At 36.3% G+C, this 18568-nt stretch overlaps 1 protein-coding gene across 8 annotated transcripts in view; it reads right to left on the bottom strand.

Moving 5' to 3' along the window:
• RALYL (RALY RNA binding protein like) overlaps window positions 1-18568 on the bottom strand; it is a 709315-nt gene that overhangs the window by 84935 nt on the left and 605812 nt on the right. For all 8 annotated transcript variants that reach the window (XM_041768619.1, XM_041768615.1, XM_041768623.1 and 5 more), the window contains one exon: window positions 6509-6556. In XM_041768619.1, the coding sequence (XP_041624553.1) occupies window positions 6509-6556 (48 nt within the window). The remainder of the gene's footprint in view (window positions 1-6508; window positions 6557-18568) is intronic.

An 18568-nucleotide genomic window follows, 5' to 3' on the forward strand; every position in this document is an offset into this window, starting at 1 on the left:
AATTACCTGTTTTTTCTTTTTCTAAATTTCCCTCATGAAAAGAGTTCTTCATTTTTCTTACTGTGAATCAAAGGCTATAGTCACCATGTGCTTAATGCTAACAAAAACATGTGGTCTGGACTAGGGGTCAAAAAAACGAGGCTGCCTATAGCTCAAAACAGAACAAGTTCAGAGCCATGTCCTCACTGGGGCTTTGTAGCAAGTGTGAATATCAGTAACCAGAGGATCAGAGAAGATCTTCCTCTGTGTCTTGATTCAACCTCGAACCCTTCTCTTCTGCATGTTTAACTTCCTACAGATGTATAGTCTATAAAATCAAATTAAGGTGTCGATTCATTTTTTAAAAAGATTTTATCTATTTGAAAGAGTGAGAGAAAGTGGGCACAGGCAGGGGGAAGGGTGGAGGGAGAGGGAGAGGGAGACGCAGACTCCCTGGGGAGCAGGGATCCCAACTTAAACCTGGATCCCAGGCCCCTGGGATCATGACCTGAGCTGAAGGCAGATGCTTAACAGACTGAGCCCCCCAGGCGCCCCAATACCTATTCCTTTTTAAGAAGGGATATATTTGAAATCCACATGAATAATTCTTACAGCCTACTCACTATATTTATTTTGTACCCTGCTTGAATTACTCAAAATTCATAAAATCTGTCTATAACTTCCACCTTGATTTCAAGTAAGCATTTGGTTTCAACTGAATTAGAACATTTCAAAGGCACACTTAACTGCAGAGCAGTAAATGAATAATTTCTATTGTTTTGTGTTATTAAAATTTTCCAAGATTTTCAGTGAAGTCTTCCTAGATATTGTGCAGGTATTTCTTGAATATGCTTTTAAAGGCAAGCCGACTGAAATCTTGAATGATCTTTTCTGCAGTTTTTTGACCTTAATATAATCTTCACCCTTTGCACAACTTTGCTATCTGTTTTATTTTGTATACAGCTCTGGGTAATGAAAAAGTTAACACATTCAAATAGCATTTTTAAGGTTTTAAATAAGTAAAATGATTGTCCTATTCATTGCTTATAATTCTATAACGTGGATGAAGTGACTTGCCCAAGTTTAACCAGTCAGCACATATGCAATTAGGCCTGAAACTCATGTTTTCTGACTCTAAATCATAGGCCCTTTGTCAAGTGTACCATAATGTCATTTCTAAATGTTTTAAGTGGAATACTATTTTATTAGATGGTAATTTAAACTTGCATAATGAAACATTCATTGCCTCTTGCTAATATGTTTTTCCAATATTCATGAATATATGCCGTCCTCTATAATCAATGAAACAACTGCAACTTATTGGGGAGTTTTTTTCATTAACTGCAACTCTAGTAGCTTCTCTTCTGTTAAGTTACACAAGGTCCAGGGACAGCCTGGGTGGCTTAGCAGTTTAGCGCTGCCTTCAGCCCAGGGCCTGATCCTGGAGACCTGGGATGGAGTCCCATGTCAGGCTCCCTGCATGGAACCTGCTTCTCCCTCTGCCTGTGTCTCTGCCTCTCTCTCTCTATGTGTGTGTCTCTCATGAATAAATAAATAAAATCTTTAAAAAAAATTACACAAGGTCCAAATTGTGCCAGAGTTGAACAATGCCCATTTCACATCATTTTATATGGATGTATGTTTTCTATATGGTGAAGCACTTCTAGCATTTCTTTTTTTTCTATTAACAGAAGTTTACTTATACTGGGGGTTATGTGCTTTTCCTGATACTGCTGAAAAAAAGACTGGATTAACACTGCTAATATCTCATAAATTGAAAACATTCCCTGGGGGGATTCAATATACTTTTAGGTATATATCCTTTCACTTCACTTGGAAGAGTATAAATATTGATGCTTAGTTTTAATAACATGTAATGTCCTTCATTTAGAGTCAGACTTGACCTTTTAGAAGAAAATGCCATTTAATGCTATAAATTATTGAGCAGTGCTTTGTGTAATACGAAAAAAGTTTAGAATAACACTCAGGTCTATTATTTAGTGATACTCTTCCTGATCCCTGAAACCACGAACAGACACTAACTCAGTCCTTAGAAAGTTATTGCTGGGCCAATGTATCAAAACAATGACAGTATGATGGCCCTTGGTGTAAAGTCCTTTTGTAAGCTGCAACTATCTAAGGGCTGAAAATCCCCAATCACATTAGAATCCCCAAACCTGGCAGAAACCAGATAACCATAGGATCTGGATGTATGGCAGTGACCAAGCTATTATCTCTCAGCTTCAAACCCACTTTTAGCCACAGCTGGGGTTGGGACTCCACCAACCGCATTTCTTTGGGGGTCAGCTGGCTCCTTGCTGGGCTTAGCCAACAAAGGACCTAGAGGGAGACTGTAAGACTGGAGCAGGAAGACAAGACATGGTCCTTCCTCTTTGGCTGCCTATTCTAGCCGGCATCACTCCAGCCTCATTTCTTCACCCCGGCAGCAGTGATGCATCCTGGGAGCAGCAGCTGAGTCCAGTATGAGTCATTTTGCAAGACCTGCACAAGAGTGTCTTCACATTCCCTCAAAGAGGTCTAGTTCCAGTCCTCTGGGTTCTCCCTCTGGGCTCAGAAAAGGCAGCAGCAGCTGAGCAGAACCTCCTAGTCCCAGTTTCTGCTCTATAATTTCCTTTATCTAGATGAAGTTTTGGTAATCCCAACCTCTTCCTCTGTTTCCTAGAGTTGGTACCTGCTTCCTGTAGTTGCTAAGTCCATTATGCCATAAGTGTTGTGTTTTTGCTTTTTCAGTCCCTTAATACCTAGTTGGAAAGTAATTATTCCTGTTAAATATAACTAAATGATTTCTGTTTTCCGAACCAAAACCAAAGCAGGTTGGGGTTAAAGGAAATAGCTGAGGATTCTTTCTTTGCAAGAAGTGTGTTGAAGATCCCCAACCACATTAGAATCCCCAAATCTGGCAGAAACCCGATAACCACAAGATACAGATGTATGGCAGTGACTAAGCTGTTCTGCTCTGGGAGCAGAAGGGAAAACAAGATAAACAGAATAATCCAGAGGTGTCACAATAGGCTATTTTGGAACAACTGACCAACCAGTTGATTTCTCAGTCACAGGGACAATGCTACGTGACTGTCAGTATAAGAAATGCATTCACCATCATGGTTAATGGTTACTGTTAGCTGTTACTAGCTAACACTGTGCAGTAAAAATATACCAGGCATAATGCAGATAGTTATTCATGTTACTTCATTTAATCCTCAGAACAATCTTATGAGGCAGGAATTAATTTCTTGCTCACTTCATGGATGAGACAACCTGTTTTGTGGTATTAAACAACTCGCTTAAGTTTGCACCACCAGTAAAAAGAGAAAAAATATTAACCACAAATTCAAGCAGATGTGTAATTTATGAGAAATTACTGTGGATAAAACTGTTAGCACTTTGTAAGCTATTTATAACGTCCAGCCTCTCCATTCTGTTCTCCCTTTGTGACAATCTATTTTCATAGGGAACTCCTGACTCTATCCACTAGTGGCGGATGCTTATATCTTTCTTAGCCAAGTGCAGAAAATGGAAAATAAACTAACAAGGATACAGTCTGTTCAGACAGTCTGTTAACAATACAACCATACTGATCTTTTGTACCTTAATAAGCCAAACAGATTTTTATATAAGACAAATCAATGATTTGGGGGATTGTTCAGAGTTAGCTTTTTTGTGTAGTGGAGAATCATCTGAAAGCTTCAAGCTCTATAACTCTTTGGCTGATTAAGGCTCTTGCTCTTTGGTAGATAGGATAGATCTCTTTAACTATCTATCTATCTATCTATCTATCTATCTACCTACCTACCTACCTACCTATCTACCTATTTATCTATCTATCTAATGATGTTACTGGGCTATAATTTAGATAGAAACTCCATTTCACATAGAAATTCTTTAAATGTAGAAGGAAATCACAAGATAGAAAACACTTAAGAGAAGACAATGCTCAGTTTCATATTGACAGACTAAAAGACAATCTGTATTAATTTAAAACTTTATTCATAGCAATTAGGACAGTGTTCTGCATCCTGAAAAAAAAAGTTGTATTAGAAAATGTTTTTAGAATTGTCAAAAACTAAAAGTTTCAAATAGTATGCACACTATTTAAATGTTATCTTTTCTTAATAGTAAATGGGCTTATTTTATGCTGCCAGATAATTTTTTAGGATAAGATACTATAAACTAATATTTATAAAAAAATACTGTATTTTGTAGCAATTATAAAAATGATTTGAGAAAACTGTCCTTTGAAATTTATATTTGGTCATAAAGGCATAACTAGTGGGAAAACTTTCTTAACTGAGTAGTTGAACATAGTGGTTATGAAGGTATGTTCTGGTCTGATACCCTTTTACGCAAGGCTTTCTCCTTTTATTTAACTCCATGGACTAATATTGCTCCCCCTCTGTTTTGCATATTCACACAGTTGGTTACTGAATCTATATGAATAGTTAATAATTGTAGTCTTGTCATGAATTTACTGTATGACCTTGGGAAAACCAAAGTCTCTCTGAATCTAAGGAGATGAATTAAGGACACAAATGCAGTATCTACTATGTTTGAGACTTAATGATATTGCCTGAGGATACAACAATACACAAAACTGAGCATCCTTCCTGTCTTCATGGAGGAAGAGAGGCAGACAGGAATCAAATCCTGTCATCACAAAGCAATACAGCAGTACAAAAGCAGAACTGCTGTGAAGGAACAGTACAGGGTGCTGAGAGAGGGGAACAGAGGAGCCTAATTTAGTTCGACAGTGGTGTTCACGCTGAGATCTGAGGGATGAAGTCAAGTTAACTAGATAGCAGAAGGAGGAATGGGGAGAAGGAGAAGCAGAGAAGACGGTGCTGAGGGAGGAGGGTACATGGTGTTCTTGTGGAACTGAAAAAGGAGCTGCATGGCTGGACTGAAAAGAAGGCCGTTCCAAGGGAATATGAAGTTTCTTCCTTATTTAACACGCCCATTATGAGCTATTTTTCTGAGTTTGCATTTCTATACCTTGCAATTTTTTTTGTTTGACCAGAACTTGCAACTAAAAAGCTTAAAAGATATGTACCCTCATTGTTGTGTGTGGGGTCTAATGACCTATGTACAGTGTGGGCCCTTGATTGCATATCTCAGAATTTCAGTCACCAATCTTTAGTTAAATAGCACATCTCCCCACAGCACAAATCAAATTTCAGTTACCACCGTCTATTCATAAAATGATTTCATAAAGTGCAAAATTTGCTGCTGGTTTTGCAGTCCACAAATCACTGTGCAAATAAGAGAGGTGCATCATGGTCAGCAATCAGTCACATCACTTCATTCAAAGGGTGTCTGGTTGCCATGCATCTATTATTCAGGGCACACACACAGACAGCAACTGTGTGGCATCTTGTCTCCTTCGTGCCAGTGACAAACCCACGTGGCACTTGACAATGATGGATAATCCAAAGAGGAAATGGGTCAACAAAGATGAGAGTGCAGCAAAAAATAGAAGAGGGATCACACTGGAAGTGAAATAAGATCAAATGGATGGAATTGTAGGAGAAATGGCTGACTGAGAATTGTTGACCCTCTTCTATTAGAGAGACACTAGGTATGGAGTCCGAGGTACATCATGAAAGCAAGTATATTGACATGAATGAAGAATACAGTTGTGAGGTGATAAAAAGGGATGACGATGCCCCAGAAGAAGTGACATGGGCAAAAGAACCCTACTCTGAGGAACTCTCAGAGATAAGTCACAACACCGATAAGCTGCTGAAGTTGGTTCGGCCTTAGAAAGGAAGGTGACAACTGACCAAGGCACAAGAAGGATGCTGGTTCTGTAGTGTAAGTTGTACAAGAAAGCAAGCTCTGCTCAAGCTACTTTCAGATAGGTCTTTTTACAAAGAACCAAAACACACTAATTCTCAATATTTCTACTGTTTTAACTTACAGTGTACTTTAAAACTATTTTACTGTATTTCTCTATTATTTATAACCAAGAGTAAGAGAGTTTTTAATATTTTTACGAACATTTTTTTAGAGGGGATGGAAACTTCTATTTTTTCCACTAGTTATTAACATCACTTCGTATGGTTTCCTTTATGATCCAAGACTACTATGCAAAGCAAGAACTGTCTGTAGTTTTTACAAATCTAACCAATACAGCATTGCAGTGTGTCATATTGAAAGCAGATGCATTTTAGAAGATTGGAGTCATTTTCCAAGTTTACAAAACTCTCAGTCTTGAATCCTAAGTCAACAACAGACCTGCAAAAACAATATTGGTTAATTAAATTTTTGGCATATTATTTAACTATTCCATAACCGAATTTTTGCCTTAAGAACCTCTGAAGACCTAAAAGTCCAAGATGTTTGTGCTTCAGTAAGCACAATGAAAATAAGAAAATCTGTCTATATTATACTTTTTGGGACTTAGTAAAGAATTTTCTTTAAGTATCAATCAAGAACACCTAGGAATGAAATATACAAAACAGTTAAAAGATAATTTAAATAAAAGGGAAACAAGAATAAAAAATTTACATACCGATTGTAGAAATCTTCTCTGTAGTAATCATAGTCAAAGACATAACCACTAAGGAGGGAAACAAAAAAATTAGTTGACATTTGTTCAACCACTCTAATTTTGATATTGTTATGAGGTTATAACAAGAAACTTATGCTTTTAAATATTTATTTTTCAATGTAATTATATATCTAAAAAGTTTTAAAAGGAATGTCTGATTGGATATAGTGCCACATCAAGCTGTTCTATGCCTGATACGCAAGGACTGAAAATGGTTTGTATGGTTTGGAATGAAAGATGAAAGCAGATAGCAAAATAAAAATTTTTAATACGTATAATTAAATATGAATGAAGGCCATTTTTTCCAGATGAGGTATTATATAGTTATGCTTTCTTCCTAAGGTATGTACAGTAAGTATGAACAATGAACAAAAGGTTTGGAAAGGAAAGGTTTAATGACCCATTCACAATAAGAATGCTAAATAGAAATGTGGGAAAAAAAATAGAAATGTGGTTTCCTTAGAAATTCGGCATTTTTTTTTATTCTAAAAAAATATGATTTAATACACAGAGGAAAAAAATCCACTTTGAGTCTTACCATCAATTATTTAATATTTTAGGGCACTTAAATAGCAATTAATAAGTACATTTCAGTGTTAAACTTCTTTAAGGAATATACAATAAAAACTGCTCCCATCTACTTAGATAATTGTTGGAATTTACAAAGCCCTCTATATGCATTATTTCCTTTAGTTTTAGTACTCAAAACAACTCTGTAGGATACTGTAATTAGAAGAAACTAAGGTGCAAAGGCCCTAAGTGACTTGCTCAATTTTTTATCACTTGTGACAGAGCTGAGACTGGAGAACAAGCATTCTGAATCCATGTCTGGGGCATTTTTCCATGGCACTGTGCAACCCTCCCCAGCCTGCAAGAAATTTAAACTCATGATGAATGAAGTGTCTATACTACATGGGAATTATTATTTTAAATGTTTATTCATTAATTTTTTATTGGTATGAAACATACATAACAAGGCTTACCATTCTAACCATTTTTAAAATTTTTATTATTTTTTTATTTTATTTTTTAGTTTTTAGTTTTTTTCCATTCTAACCATTTTAAGTATACAACTCAGTGGCATTAAGTATATTCACAATGTTGTTTAAAGATCACCAATATGTTTCCAGCGTTTTTCATTACCCCAAATAGAAATTCCATACCCATTAAACAGTAGCTCCCCATTCCCCATTTTCCCCTAGCCCCTGGTGCTCTCCATCCTCCTTTCTGAATTCGCCTCTTTGAGATACCTCATATAAGTGGAATCATACAATACTTGTCCTTCATAGCCTGGCTAATTTCAGCTAGCATAACATTTTCAAGGTTTATCTAGATTGTATCACACATGAGAATTTCATTCCTTTTTATGGCGTAAAAATATAATGTGTATGCACACATTGCTTTTTGTTTATTCCTCTGTTGATAGACATCTGAGTCGTTCCCACCTTCTGGCTGCTGTGAATAGTGGGAGTATGAACATTGGTGTGCAAGTATTTGTTAGAGTCCCTGCTCTCCTCCTTTTGGGGGATGTTGGATCATAAAGTAATTTTATGTTTAACTTTTTGAGGAACCACCATGGGACAGGCATGCAATTTTATATTTCCCAATTGATCAATTTAACAGTCCTTTAGTTTGCAACTATTCTTACGTCAGGAGAAATGAAAGAACATATTATTTAATCTTAACAACAACCTATAAGATGTAGAGTATTATCCCAATTTTCTAGGACACTGAGATCTAAAGATTTTAAATATCCTACATAATGCAAGTTAAGTGTTCTAGTACAGCATAGTCATTCAGGGGCTCATGTATCAGAATTTGATTAAGGACATGTGTGTCAGGAACAGTACTTGGCACTTCAGGTTTAGAAGCAAAATAGATGTCTAACTTTGGTAAGAGCCAATTAGCAAACACAGATGACCTAACTGTGTCGATCCATTTCCCTAATATTCCCACTAGCTCATTCCATATCTTACAAACTCCTCTGCATTTTGTTTCAGCAGAGTTAAATTCAACCTCTGTCCTCTATTTAGATAATCTTCAATACGGCCTTTTCTTTACCTATTTAATTTTTATGTTGCATTTTTTTTATTGGACAGTGATGGAAACAGATAAAAAGCTAGTAAGAAAAACATTTTAAACAGGAAATACTGAGAAGTAAATGAATGGGATAATGAAAAACAGAAAGAGAGGACTATTGAAAGAGATTAATCAGGGCTGGCTTCTCTGAGGAGGGGACATGTAACTGGCGACTTGAAGGATGAGAAAGGTCCTATCAAAAGCCAGGGGAGAGAGGGAACAGAGGGAACAGAAGCACAAAGACACAAGTCAGGAAAATGGATTCAGTGAAGCAAGAAGGTTGGTCCAGGGCTACTGCCATCACTCAGACAAGAAATAGCAGCATCCTAGGCAACACTGCAGACAGGATGGAGAGGGTTAGGCAGGTTCAGGACACATTTCAGAGGCAGACTCAACTGAATTTATCACCGAGTCAGTTTAAGAAACTGGGCAGACTGCGTTATCCTTTCACAACTGGGGAAAGATTGGTAGGAAGAGTTCTAGAGGAAAATCGTGAGTTCAGTTTCGGACAAGATAGCATTTGGGAGAGCATGAGACAATCAAGAAACACTTCCACGGGTGACCAACGGCTGCCTTACTGAGGGCAGCCCCGAAGAGAGGGCCTGCTGGGGAAATAAGTCCTGGAGTTGTGAGCATGCTGATAGCAATAAAGCCATTAAAGAGGTGAGATGTTTTGCAGGAGTGAGTGTAGAAAGGGAAGGGAGGCTCGTCCTAGGGATTCTAGAATTGTAGAGGTCAAGGGAAGAGGAGAAGAGAGCAAAAATGTCAGGTCGGATGTGAATAGGTGACAGACCTTGATACTATGTAGCTCTAAGTCTGGGCCCTGACTTCCACTTGGTATGACATCTGTATTAGTTTGCTAGGGCTGCCATAATGGAATACCACACACCAGGAGGCCTAAAGAACAAAAATTTGGGCAGCCCAGGTGGGTTGGCGGTTTAGCGCTGCCTTCAGCCCCGGGGTGTGATCCTGGAGACCTGGGATCGAGTCCCATGTCTGGCTCCCCGCATGGAGCCTGCTTCTCCCTCTGCCTGTGTCTCTGCCTCTCTCTCTCCTCAATGTGTATTCTTATGAATAAATCAAATCTTTAAAAAAAAAAAAAAAAGAACAAAAATTTATTTTCCCACGGTTTGGAGGCTAGGAGTTCAAGGTCAGGGTGTCAACAGGTTTGGTTTCTTCTGAGGCCACTTTCTTTACCTTGCAAGATGGCTAGCTTCTTGTCTCCTCACATGGTTGTCCCTACTCTCCTCTTCTTAGAAGAACATCTGTCATAGTGGATTAGGGCTCACCAGTGTGACCTCATTTTAACTTTATCACCTCTTTAAAGACTCTCTCCCCCAATATAGTAACATTGTGAGGTACTGGGGGTTAGGGCTTCAGTAGGTGAATTTTGGAAGAACATAATTAGCTTATTGGCAACATTGAACACTGTATTTAATCTTTGCAAACTGCACCTGCAAAATGCAACAGCACAATTTCTAGCACATTGTAATAAGTCAGTGAACTTTTATTTTTAATTTTTATTTTATTTATTTTTTAAAGATTTTATTTATTCATGAGACACACACACACACACACACACACACAGAGAGAGAGAGAGAGAGAGAGAGAGGCAGAGACTCAGGCAGAGGGAGAAGCAGGCTCCATGCAGGGAGCCTGATGTGGGACTCAATCCTGGGACTCTAGGAACTCTAGGATCACACCCTGGGCCAAAGGCAGGTGCTAAACCATTGAGCCACCCAGGGATCCCCAAGTCAGTGATTTTTTTTTCATAGAGCTGATACTTAAACACAGGCTTTTCCTGAATCAAAAGTTGGTTATTTTTTTCCTATTGTGTTACGTTTCATCAGACATTTGTTAATTAAAATGAGCTTAATATTTTAATGCTTTAGTATATATGTTTATTTTTCTTTAGATATTTAAGACAGGCATGGGTCACTAGTGAGTATTTTACCCCAGCTGATGGATTTTAAGGGTTTATGAACATGATGATGAGAATATTTAATTAAAGATGTATAAATTCATCTTGATTTTTATATTTGTCCTCTCTCTCTTTTTAAATTCCCTGAGTGCCAAATATGACACATGGACCGATGAATAAATATGCTATTAATGTGGCTCAAAATGACGATTCCACCCATGTATTTCATACCTTTAGGAAATAGTTCAATAATTTAACAGCCTTCTGGAAATTTAAAAATGCATGAGAAAAAGGAAAGCATTTTTGTTTTTCTTAGTCGCTGCTTAAATTATCTTGTCCAATTTGCTTATTTTTTGTTCAATACTGACTGCTGAGACATATTTGTGAGAACAAGTTGTAGCTAAGCACCCTGAACTATCTGATCTCCAAGAACCACTGTCTGCCATCAGGAACTCAATTTTACCTGTCACAGTTCAAAATGAAATGAAATGCACAAACAGACCTGTCTTGGTAATCACAAGCCTGTTTTTGTCTTAATGGTTTGGGCTTTTAGCAGAAATACCATGGCTGTAGTTGGCTCAGGTCATAAGCTGTAAAATCAAGCTGGATTTCCAAAGAAGAAAGATTCAAAGAAATGAAAAGAGATAACCACAGGGCAAGTATGATTTGTGGCAATTATGCTTTCCCAGTGTTCCTGCCACCAGATTTCTTTTTTTACCCCCTTCCCCAGATTTTGTCTCTCTTAAAAATCCCTTCTTTCTCTTTCTGTGTGAAACTATTTGAAATTACCTGTCAAAAAAATGGCATTTCCAGAAGTCATATTCAGGCTTTTAAGGCATCTTATGTATTCTAGGATTTTATTGGAAGGAAAAACTTGTCTTTCAAGTTAAAAAAAAAAAAAGATAGCCTTTCCTTTCTTCATAAATTGTTCTGTTCATGGGCTAATTTACTTTTTCTTTTTTGGAGGAGGGGACTTTCATGGGAGGAACCTTTGCAAGACTCATCGTAGCAGCTCTTATGACAAACTGGTTCTTAGGCTACTGAAACAAAATGGTCATAAATCAGATGTGTTAGGCACTTTCCAAGAAGGAATGAAGTCTAGGAAATATCAGGCCTTCTGTTGTTTGGAGGGATGCTATGTGGCAAGGGGCAGGTCCTCAACTTTTTAGAAAAGTGGAATAACAGTTTTGAATATTTCACACAAATAGTTCCTACTTTAAAGCTGGTATACTTTCATGACTTTTATTCTACTCTTCATTGTACCTTTATTCTAACTTCTCAGGTTCCGTCAAAATTTAATGGGAAATGGGAATTAGTAAAGTAATTGTTTAGAGTTGCACACTCATAGTCTTTATTTTATTACTGAGGATTAAATGACACCAAGTAACTTCCCTGGAATTTAATTTAAGCTTTTTCATTTACAGAAGAAGAAACCACAACTCATTAGGTTTTGCAATATATGAGATCAATTTTCTCTAATCCCTTTAAATTCATAAAACCAGCTTCATATGAATAGACTAATACACACAAGTATTTCTTTTTATTTTCTGTCGCCGAACTTCATTAAAATATAATCTGAAGAAAATGAACAAACTTCCCGGCACAAGGAGGGAACATTTTAATGGTTTCCTTACAGACATCTTGCCAATAGTAACTACTACTAAAGCCTTCTCAGTGACTCTATCTGGCTTCCCAAATTAAACTGGATAATCACTTACTGCGTATTTTAAGTCAGGCACAATACTGGGAGTTGTGGATAATAATATCAGCAGAACATGGCTTCTAACCTCAAGGAATCTCAACCTAAGTACACGGGATTATATAAAAAATATACATATGACTCTAACTTAAGCAGAATTTGAAAAATGCCAAAACAGAAATAAAAACTGCTATGAGAGCTACGGGAAGAAGAAATAGAATGTGGTTGGTGGGAGACAGGTCTCAAACAAGGCTTTATGAAAGAGATGGCATTTGAAATTGGTCTTTGTAAAGGTTAAGAATTTGACAAGTGAGCGTTCAAAAAGAGGCCCTTCCAGAAGGTCAAGAAGTGGTGGTAGAAAAATGTGGAATAAGTTTGCAGAACAGTGCTCTATGAAGATTATTCCCCGTCATTAGCACAGCCTTTCTTCAGAGTACCCGTGGAAGTCATGACTGCAGAAGTTTAAGGTAGGCTAATGGACTAAATTTCCAGAGCACACTTCTCCAAGGGTGTTAGTAGAAGTAGCCTCAGAGGTACCTACAGGATCTATTTCTAACTTGTCATAAAATCTGCTGCAGGTTTCCAAATGTCAGAGTATACACAGTTGAACAGATTTATAAGCTTTGTCAAGATAATATGTGGACAAAAATCTATTTTCTTTTAGGGAATACACAGAAAACTTTAACTTTTGGAGAGAGAGTGTGTGTATAGTGGATAGGCATATACACCTACATTAAAAATGCAAAAACCGTGAGAGAAGCTGCTTAGCCTCAGTTGCATTGACAAAATAGTTGTCTGATAGTTGACAACCAAGGACTTCAGACTTGAGGGAGGAGGTGAGTGGGAACCTAAAGAATTATGACACATTTGCAGATTTCTGGCTAATTGTGGATCAGGATCTGGGAGCTCAACACGATGCAGTGACTAAGACATTGAAAAGGTTAAAAACGATCCATCCAGCCCAGTCATGAGTTCTGGTCTCTTACTTGCTGTGAGTCAAGCTTACTGTTTCACACACTTAAAGGATAGTTACTTTAATTAAGGGAGGTGTAGACAGTGAATTCTGAGAAATTCTCAAGAGAGAAAAGGGAAGGGAAAAAAAGAATTATTTTTCTGTCTTCTGGCTGAGTTAACACAGGGATTGTGATTTTGGAAGTATCTTTCCGAACGAGGTGTGCTTGTTACCCTTCTCTAAGCTGTGTTCTGTTAAGAAAGATGTTTACACACAGAATTCTATAATGGCATTTAGTTTCCACTTCTGTCTTTTCATCTAGAATAAATGAAAATAATTATTCTTTTAAATTCATGATTACTTGATAAAGCTACCATGAAAATGATTTTTTTTTTCAAACAGCATGACACACCTGGTAAGAGAACTACTATGAAAGCAGGAGAACCAATAATCGAGCTATTTTGAAAGTCTGGCCTAGAGATAAAGTCCTGTCTGGAGCAGTGAAATGGTCTCCAAACTGGTATTCCTGGTCCCAAGTATAATCACATCTCCCACCCATGATATATGTTATGAGTCACTTGAAAGCATTCTTTTCACAAGATGTAAAAAATAAAACAACAACAAGCTCTTCAATTACTCCTCATGGCCTACAAGGTAACATTCAGACTCTTCAATATTCAGTACTCTCTGAAATGTGGCTCTTTCTTCAAATATTCTTTAATAATTTGTTCAACTACTCTTTCAACCATTCAGCATTTTCCAGCACTTATTCTGTGGTAAAGAAACACTCCTTGCTGTCAGAGAGACATCCTTGGATCTCTACACCAGTCTTCTGTATTAACCCAACTGGTTGCTCAATAGTTTCTCTTTATAGGGTTTCGCTCAAGCTCTCTGGCTATCAACATGTTGTATCTTTTTTTAGTTGAATATTATCCATTCTTCAAGGCCAAACTCAAGCCCCACAGCTTCCCCAATTATAAAGCCTATGGGGTGAAACTAAATTCCATGTATTTCTGTTATTCCTTGATTATAGTCTTTTTGAATTTACACTTAATTCTTGCTTGTCAGCTTTCTCCTTTTCCTGTCACTTAGCTAATCTATCTAACTTTATTTCTGTTAACCTTTCCCTTCACAAACCAATCTCTCTATTCCATTCATCATTCTTGTCTTCCCTCTTTGAACTTAATCAAATTTGTCTTAATTTCTTGACACTGACATTTCCAGAGTAAAGTATTCCATGAGGACTCAAGTCAAAATCCTGTAGAGTATTTCTATCTCTGTTTTAAGTGAAGTCAGCCATAAATATGCAGATTTAATTCTTAGAGCTTCTTATGCATACTTCTATCTGAATGTATTATATAACAACTGACCATCCAGGGGTCTATTTTACAAGACTATGCATTTTGTAAAGGCACAGTGTTTGCAGTCACCCATTTGAAATTTTTTGAATTGAATATTATGTGGCTATGGCAATTTCTGCTATAATATTTGTTGTTATTACTTTTTGTAGGAAAACAAATATCTGTATTAGAGTTTTCAAACACCTGAATATTAATATTTCAAATACCTGAATATTAATATTAGAATGTTTACACAATTGCAGGGGTGCCTGGGTGGTGTAATTGGTTAGGTTCTGACTCTAGGTTTTGGTTCAGGCTGTGATCTCAAGGTGGTAAGATGGAGCCCCATGTTGGGCTCCACGGTGTGGAGTCTGCTTAAGACTCTTTCCTCTGCCCTTCCCCCTCACTCTCTCTCTCTCAAATAAATCTTTTTAAAAAAATGTTTAGACCATTATGATGGCTAGGGTTTGTCAGAGGGCACTGGAGGAAAATCACAAGGCAAAGAAGCAGCAGCAGCTTTTTTTTCCAGGTTACCATATCCTTTTCTTCTCACACACTTGGCACTGCTGTCAGCAGCATGTGAGAGAGCCAGTGATGCTCACTGGCACCCCAGTAGAAGGGTGCCTACCCTATGTCCCTATTCCACTAACACCCCAATGAACTTCTCTGCTATCCAATAGGCAGTAGTCACCCCATCTCCTATGGGGGTGTGAATCTCAGCCTGAGAGAGAGGCTCTTCATTTATTCCTTCTTTGGATACTTTCAGCCACAGAGATAGTGGTTGTTCCTTACATTTTCTATTCTGATATTCTTTTGTAGCCTTTTTTTTTTTTTTACCATTTTAAAGTAGTTTAACTCTGTATTTTACCAGTTAATAATTCCTCATATTAAATTTACTCTGTTAAAATGACTGGTGTGGTTTCTGTCTGCTGTCTCCTGACTGGACATTGCCTGTTACAACCCTGTTGTATGAGTTAGTGTTAATGTTCTCCCAATTGCATAAAAGAGAGAACCAAAGCAATGATATGATTAATTAGAGTCAAGAGTCAAGATAAACCACATCTTGTATGGCTTACCAGATATGGGTGTAAGAAGTATTAGGTATTTTTGCCAATTGCTACCGCTGCCAGAAGTAGAAGCCAGGAATGTGCTACCACTACCACAAGGCCAGTGAAATCTTAGCAGGAATTAGACAGAGTGTAGTGTCTTCTAAAAAGAAGATAATAATTCCATTGGACTCTCACTTTTGGAACATCCCTGGAAACAGTTTAGTGTATTTCCGTAAAGTTTCATAAGGATATTAACCAACTGGAATGCATACAAATGAAAGAAATAAGGATGGCAAAAAAAAAAATCTCAAAAAAGACTGTATGAAAAGGGTTGAATTAAATAAGGCTGTTTGGTCTAGAGAGGAAAGCCTTTGGGAAAGAAGGCAGCTAACTGTTTAAATATTTGAAAGGTTGTCTAGTGGCAGAGCCATTGAATTTATTCATTGTGGTCCCAGAAGGCAAAACAAGTCTTAAAGAGTAGTAATTACAAGGAACAATGTTACTGCTAAATATAACAAAGAAATAGAATAATGAGTTCCAAATATCTTGAGTGCCTAGTAGTTTTGGAAAGAAAATAGAATCATAAAAAGAAAAATACCATGACAAAACACTATGATCTAGTATAACACAGTGTAACAGATACATGTGCTTCAAGAAGAGCCTGAAAATCATTTGTTAAGGATTTTGTAAAAAAGAGAATTGATGCATTACATAGTTCTGGGATATCTTCCAAGTTGAAATTTCATGATTTTATTAAATAAAATTACTTCATTAAAATGTAACATTTAAGTATTCACCTACAGATTTTGGGAACATAGTGACCTGAGTCTGGCTCCTTTTCTCTTCAGCACCAATTCTGGTCTTTTTGATTCTCCTCAATCAAATTGTTGCAGAATTAAAGAAGAAATAAAAATTGGACTTTCATATTATCTAGAAAGAAATAAAAAGAATGCTTCTTCCAAAACCTATGGGACACAATTGGTACTTGACTCAGAAAAAGGTATAGCTTAAATGTGTTCATTGTTAAAGACTAAAGATGAAAAAGAAAGGAATTCAGTCTTAATCTTACTAGAAAAAGAGCAACACAATAAGCCAAAATAAACTAGAGAGAGGAAATCAATATCAGGCTCTAGTCTGAAAGTCTATCAGCATAATCTGGCTCAAAAACAAATGAAAGGAGAAAAAATATTATTTTCATTAGTAGATGCTAAAGGGGTATTTGATAAAATTAAGATGCATTCCTTATAATATATTCTAAATAAAATAGTAAGAAAAGAACTACTTAAATAGATATGTGCCCAAAACAAGAAGGAATACTGAATAATTCTTCCACTCTTTATTGACTTGGTTTGGACTCTGTCAATGACTACCTGTGTACCTTCCTTCCTGTGTACCTTCATGTATAAACATGGCTTATTGTCTGTATTTTATTCTCACTGAACTGCCTTAAATGACACATTTGTGGAAGAGATCGTCTCCTTCATAATTACTATTCTTCAAAATTTTGTTTATAATTTTCTCATCTGTAGATAAACTGTAAAGATATTATCAAATTTTCCCCACCACTATCATTTTCCTATAGTCTTTTTCAACAAATCATTTTATCCCCTTCATGAACTTCTCAGTTAAAGAACATGACTACATAGTTGTTAAACATATTTTTATAAGTTGATCCTTATGATGCTGGTATCTAGAACCAAAACAAAGACAGTAGCTACATTTATAAAATTCCGTCTGGGTTCAGTATGTGGTAAAATATATTATCTCTTGATGTCTTTCTGTTACCCTCACAAATGAAAGATGATGTAGCTGAACACAAGATTCTTATTACAATCTTTTCCCTCAAAAATATCTATTATTGTCTTCCCAGTAGTGCATAGCAGAGAAAAAAACTGAGTCCAACTTTAGTTTTTCTCTGAAAGTTAGCTTTTCTTTTCTTTTTCTCTTTTGTCATGGATACCAGTAGTTTTCTTTATATTTTAAATTGTAAAAATCTTATTTTAAAAATCAATGAATTGTATTTTATCTTTCATGTTAACTCTTTTCATGTTCTGTAAAATTGTTCTTTGTGGCAATACCTATTATTTACAGATTAAGCCCTATGAACTTTCATCTATTTCTTTTTCTTGTTCTCATTTTGCTACTTTCCTCTATTTTACTAAGGAAATATTATCAATTTTTTTTCTAGTATCACGTATTGGGTTTTTGTCCCTAGTGTAGTATCAAATATGCCATTTACTTCTTCATATGAGGCTTTATATTGAATCTGGAGTTTAAAGAGTCAACTGCTATTTTCTAGATTAGTCTCTTCTTATTACAAGCTACAAATGTTTCTTAGAGGCACTTTCCTTCTGAGCACTATTGAACTAAGTTAACAGACATTTTATTTAATATTCTTCAGTTTCTAGAGTTAAATCTTTTGTTTTTATTTTTAAATTGAGATAAAATTGGCCTATAACATTGTCTTAGTTTTAGGTGTACAGAATGATTTGATATTTTGTGAAATGATTACTGGAATTAGTTTAGTTAACATCCATCACCACACAGAGTTACAAAATTGTTTCTCTTTGTGATGAGAACTTTTAAAATCTATCCTCTTAGTAACTTTCAAATATACAGTACAGTATGATTAACTATAATCACTATGCTGTATATTGTTGCATCCCCGGGATTTACTTATCCTATACTTGGAAGTATGTACCTTTCAACCACGTATTCATTTTGAATAGAATTAAATTTTACTCAGAGGAATGAGTTCTGTGTGAGCCCTCACAATATTACTGGGCTTATCTGTAGTGAAAAATTTCTCATAAGCTTCCATGCTTTTTTCCTCATTAGTTCTTTGTTGTTTTAAGTCAATGTTCAGTGTTTACAGTCAATGTTCAGCGTTTACATTATTATGACTACGTAAATATTATTTAGAGTTAAGCAATATATTATGATTACATTTCCTTCTTATACAAATTGTTGTTTACTTGGCC

This window comes from Vulpes lagopus, chromosome 9, assembly GCF_018345385.1.
Source record: "Vulpes lagopus strain Blue_001 chromosome 9, ASM1834538v1, whole genome shotgun sequence".
Taxonomy (NCBI): domain Eukaryota; kingdom Metazoa; phylum Chordata; class Mammalia; order Carnivora; family Canidae; genus Vulpes; species Vulpes lagopus.